The sequence below is a fragment of the Cyprinodon variegatus genome, unplaced genomic scaffold, assembly GCF_000732505.1.
Source record: "Cyprinodon variegatus isolate N-32 unplaced genomic scaffold, C_variegatus-1.0 Scaffold621, whole genome shotgun sequence".
NCBI lineage: Eukaryota > Metazoa > Chordata > Actinopteri > Cyprinodontiformes > Cyprinodontidae > Cyprinodon > Cyprinodon variegatus.
Window position 1 is genome coordinate 84,731 of NW_015151074.1, and position 4,953 is coordinate 89,683.

Below are 4,953 nucleotides of genomic sequence, written 5' to 3' on the forward strand. Positions count from 1 at the left end.
TATATATATATATATATATATATATATATATATATATATATATATATATATGCTGTCTGTGTTCAATAAAATGAAACAATTAAAGATCACTAATTCCCAATATGGGAATAAGGGCCACATGAGGACTAACTTAACTTAGTGTAAAAATGTCCATAGCTGTATGTTGGTTATTTATTCTCCAGGTGCAGTTTTATATGGTTAAAACACTTTACAGCATTTTATTGTTTATCTTTTTAACTCTTCACCATTATGTTATTCTTATACATTTTTCTAAGGCCCATATTTGTGTGACCTTTTAATCTATAATCTTTTTGCTGCTGTAAACAGCGTGATTTCCCCATTATGAGACAATAAAGGGATGTTCTATTCTATTCTATTCTGTTCTATTCTATTCTATTCTATTCTATTCTATTCTATTCTATTCTATTCTATTCTATTCTATTCTATTCTATTCAAAATGTAAATGGAGAAAATAATGTATATAAATCCTCGATCAGTGCCGCCTCCTCCAGGCAGGGGGCGCTGTGCTCAGGCCGGACTGAAGAAGAGGCGCACAGCTGCGTCACTTCCTCTTCCTACTGCGGCCTCAGAGGTAAGGACCTGAACTGTTCGCTCAGAGAGTACAATCTGTCTCTAATCTTCCTCTAAACTGACCCATCGCGTCTTTTAATCAGCTCTATGTTATGTATTGATGATATACAGATCGGACGAGGCTATATGTCTGATCTGAAAGGCGTAGATGGAGGATTTTATGTATATATTTGAGAGGACGCCGGGATAGGTTTCTTTCCGCCATGTTGGCTGCATGTGATGATAGAAACCTAGAAGGAAAGCATTAAAGCTTCTAAGTAGCCGCTTTCTTCTTGTTTTAGGTAGAACTGGGTGTTTTTTTTTTTTTTTTTTTTACAGAAACGGTTGCTAATAGCTAACCTGAGCCTGTAGCCGGTGAGCTCCATTAAAGCTGAACATGTTTGTTGTTGCAGGTATCTGAAAATGGTCCGCTACTCTCTAGACCCGGAAAACCCCACCAAATGTAAGTAAAGCTTCCAGCTGGTCCGGGTTCTGGGCTCGGTTCGGTGGCTGTGATGACTCTTAGGACACCTTTGATATAAACTTGAAACCAAATTAAAGTAAAGCCTGAGCTGCTGAGAGAAGGAATCAGCCAATCAGCAGCTGGACCGTCATCACCATCATCTAACCTTCTGCTTCTCATTGCAGCATGCAAGGCGAGGGGCTCCAACCTGCGGGTCCACTTCAAGGTAAGACTTTCCTCCAGATCCTCAGGCCTCTTCCTGCACTTCATGGCTGTACAGTTTGATCATTGCAGATATAGATCTAGAACATCTATATCTGTAATCCAGCCTGTAAGCTTTGATGGTGAAAACGTTTTAAACGTGAGTTTGGCCTCATTAGGCTGCCGTAGGGAAGGAAACTGCAGTTTCAGAGCGAGTTTGTGGTTTTTCTAAGTGATGAAAACCAAAGGCGAACAAAATAATGAAATTTGAGTTCTGAGTTTGGATTTTCTTTAGAATATTTCTGCTGTAAAGTTGAATCGTTGCTGTTTGGCTTTTCTCTAATGATCTGTTAGAGATCGTAAAGCGGGAGCTGAAAGTCGCTTTGGGAACGCTATATATTTGTCTCTAAATGTTTTTATCGGCTCCTCTTTGAGTGTTTTCACCACATAGTGTGATCCCTCCTCTATAGCCAGCAAAACTGGCAGCTCCAGTGTTTATTCCAACACAAAGGAAACGTTGGTAGTTTTTTGGTGCAGTAAATGTTATGGGTTGGTTCTGTAGTTCTGGGATCCGGTCCGGTAGAGCCGTCTCTAAGGGTTCTGCATGTTTTGGGTTTCATTTAATGTCTCATGAGTTGGACTCGGCTGATGTTGTGATTTGTTTCTTTCTGACCAGAACACACGTGAGACGGCCCAGGCCATCAAAGGCATGCACATCCGCAAAGCCAACAAGTACCTGAGGGACGTCGTCGTCAAGCACCAGTGCGTCCCCTTCCGCCGCTACAACGGCGGCGTCGGACGCTGTGCGCAGGTAAGCATCGGAACCGCGTCCTTTCCAAGGCCCAGAAGCCGCGCTGATGACCATCTTAGGACACCTTTGGATCAATGATGAAACCAAACTGTTAGTCTGAGCGGCGCCGGGCTGCGCACTCTCTGTCCAAACAGAACCGCCGTGTCTCTGACCGCTCTGTCATTCACAGGCCAAACAGTTCGGCTGGACCCAGGGGCGCTGGCCCAAGAAGAGCGCCGAGTTCCTGCTGCACATGCTGAAGAACGCAGAGAGCAACGCTGAGCTGAAGGTCAGTCCTCAGGACCCGGAATGGTTCTGCCTCTGTATGGGGGGGTTCACAGTAGAACCTCTGACTGTTTGGGTGTCGGATCTCGAGCTTAGAGGACTGGAGGTTCTGATCCAGTAGGAATTTTCAGGAAATGAACGTGATGAAGAAACGCTGCTGAGATCAGGAGGATGGACCTCTGCTGGTCCGGATGCAGCTCAGGAACCACCTGATGCTGCTGGGAGCATCTGAGCCAGCAGAGCTTCGGTCCTCAGTCAACAACAATCTAGAGTTTCTGACTTGTGGACCGGTTGGTTCTGCAGAGGATCAGTGACCCGCTTTGTGATCGGGTCTGTCAGGTTCTGATGGAAACAGCAACGTTTTAAACTTTTAGATGTTTTATTTAATCCTGGATTGAATAGAAACTGAACAGCAGCTCCTAGAGGAGCCATGGTGACGGGATCACTGGGATGGAAATACCTGCTGGCTAGAAGCTAGTGACTCGACCTGATCCGTCCCAGAAGCACTGATATACATCCAGATGTACAGAAATAATCTAGTCATGGTTCTAAAATGAATATTGTTACTCTCCTTAACTCACTAAAGAATGATAATACACATCTTTAAAAAAAAACGGTTTTGATGCTTTTTAAATTTTCTCCTTTAAACAGCTTCTCTGACGTCCAGTAAAATCTGATTAAACCGCGTTTATCTGCATTTTAGTTTCTTTCTTTAGATTACGCACTTTATAGCATAATGTTAACAGGAAAGGAAAACATTAAACTCAAAAAGACTAGATTTATGTTTAAATCCAGAGCTGATAAAGTTAGCTGGTGGAAGTAGCGTAGCATCCCATTCCCTGTACACATCGGGAAAAGATGCTTTCATTTTATCAGGAAATACGTTATTAACCTTTAACTGATCGTACTTTGGTACGATTGCTGTTTCTGGGGAGGAAAAATTTATTTTGGGTCTTTTTAACAATAAAACTGAAGGTGACCCAGATGTATATCTGGATGTGCTGATGGTGCATGAGCAGGATGGGTAGTGACGGGCTGTCTGCTCGGTCCAAGGGACACTTCCTGCTGGGAATGTCACAATAAGAGCACTTCCTGTTGGGTTTGACATCTGGTTGGAGTCAGTTTAGCGAATGTTGTTCAGCTTAGTGAGGAGAACCAAACCTGCAGCTTTTCACCTCCTCCCTGCAGTTTTCCTCTCATTCCTTTACCCCCCATGGTGGGACAATAAAGGGTTATTCTATTCATGTCCTTAAACTGGATTAATGCTTCATTGGATCCTTTGGCAGATCGTCTGATGGGTTCGAGGCGTCCTGAACCGCCGGTGTTCATCTCATAAAGTCTCTTGTTTTTAATCAGATTCCTCTTTACTGCCTGATGGAGCTAAAAGAAAAAACTGTTTTTATTTGATCAGTGAACCCAGAGGAGGAAAAGGTGTCGTCTGTTGGTCTATTTTTTTAATAAACTGTTTCCAGAGAGATAATGAGAGCCTTCGTAATCCAGCTGACTGGCAGTGTGCAGTAAGAGGTTGGTTATTCCTAGTTTTAAGTGACGCACCTTCTCCGGTTGTTTCTCAGGGTTTGGATGTGGACTCTCTGGTCATCGAACACATCCAGGTGAACAAGGCGCCTAAGATGCGGCGGCGTACGTACCGCGCCCACGGCCGCATCAACCCCTACATGAGCTCGCCGTGCCACATCGAGATGATCCTCACTGAGAAGGAGCAGATCGTCCCCAAGCCAGAGGAGGAGGTGGCCCAGAAGAAAAAGGTAAGCTGCGGGACGGGGGCGGACTGTCGGGATCTACGGTTGCCATGACGACCACTTAGGACACCTTTGGATTCTCCATGAAAACAAACCGTTAACTTCTGAGCAGCCTGTCGGTGAAGCCGGCCGCCGCTGCCGCCATGTCGGACCCCGATAACCCAGACTGTCTCTCTGTCCGCAGGTCTCACAGAAGAAGCTGAAGAAGCAGAAGCTGATGGCGCGCGAGTAACTTCTAATAAAGATGATCTGTATTCTCAGTCCAAACTCTGGTGTGTTTATTTCCCTCCTGGTAGCAGAGCTTCCTGTTTCTATCTGTGAATAAAGACTCGTTGGTCAGGATGCTGCAGGAGCAGCGCTACATCCTGCAACACTGTTTTACTGGACAACTGACATCAGATGAAATGGTTGGAAATTAAACATTTGCTCATTCTGTTCGAACCGAGGCCTGAAACTACAAAGAAAAAGCCCACCTAATTGAACATTTTCAAGGGTCTGGAAACCGTCCGTCCATCTGGACTGAAGAAAAAGAAACTGATCGTTCACAGAAAACGGATTAAAATCATCATGGATGGAATAAACTAATTATCTGATTTATTTCCATTAATAATCGGATGGTATTGATGGGTTTATGAGGCATCTTAAATCGTTCCCACACGTTGCCTAACTATTGATGCTCTCTCAGAATACTGACACCTGCTGGACATTTAAATAAACTACAGGCAGCTGATTGGACAGAATAAACTCAATTGACCCAGTACCAAGGGGGATTTAACTTTCCTCTGGTGTTAGCTTTCTGCTGCCACCTGTAGTTAGCGGGTCATTCAGCCATAAAATACCCTAAAAACAATCTTATATCATCCAATGTTTTTCTTAACTCTTGT

General features: G+C 44.1%; 1 protein-coding gene across 1 annotated transcript; it reads left to right on the top strand.

Moving 5' to 3' along the window:
* Positions 1-573: 573 nt before the first annotated feature.
* rpl17 (ribosomal protein L17) lies at positions 574-4,336 on the top strand. Its single transcript, XM_015393022.1, has 7 exons — positions 574-592; positions 984-1,033; positions 1,219-1,259; positions 1,911-2,045; positions 2,215-2,313; positions 3,884-4,075; positions 4,254-4,336. Exons 2-7 carry the CDS (start codon positions 994-996, stop codon positions 4,299-4,301), a joined length of 555 nt encoding a protein of 184 aa, XP_015248508.1. The 5' UTR covers positions 574-592; positions 984-993; the 3' UTR covers positions 4,302-4,336.
* Positions 4,337-4,953: the final 617 nt, after the last annotated feature.

Bases quoted from the DNA above. Each gene is read 5' to 3' on its own strand.
- rpl17 (XM_015393022.1), top strand. From the start codon at position 994: ATGGTCCGCTACTCTCTAGACCCGGAAAACCCCACCAAAT. The intron at 1,034-1,218 runs GTAAGTAAAGCT...TTCTCATTGCAG, and splicing joins CCCGGAAAACCCCACCAAAT to CATGCAAGGCGAGGGGCTCC. The intron at 4,076-4,253 runs GTAAGCTGCGGG...CTCTGTCCGCAG, and splicing joins AGGTGGCCCAGAAGAAAAAG to GTCTCACAGAAGAAGCTGAA.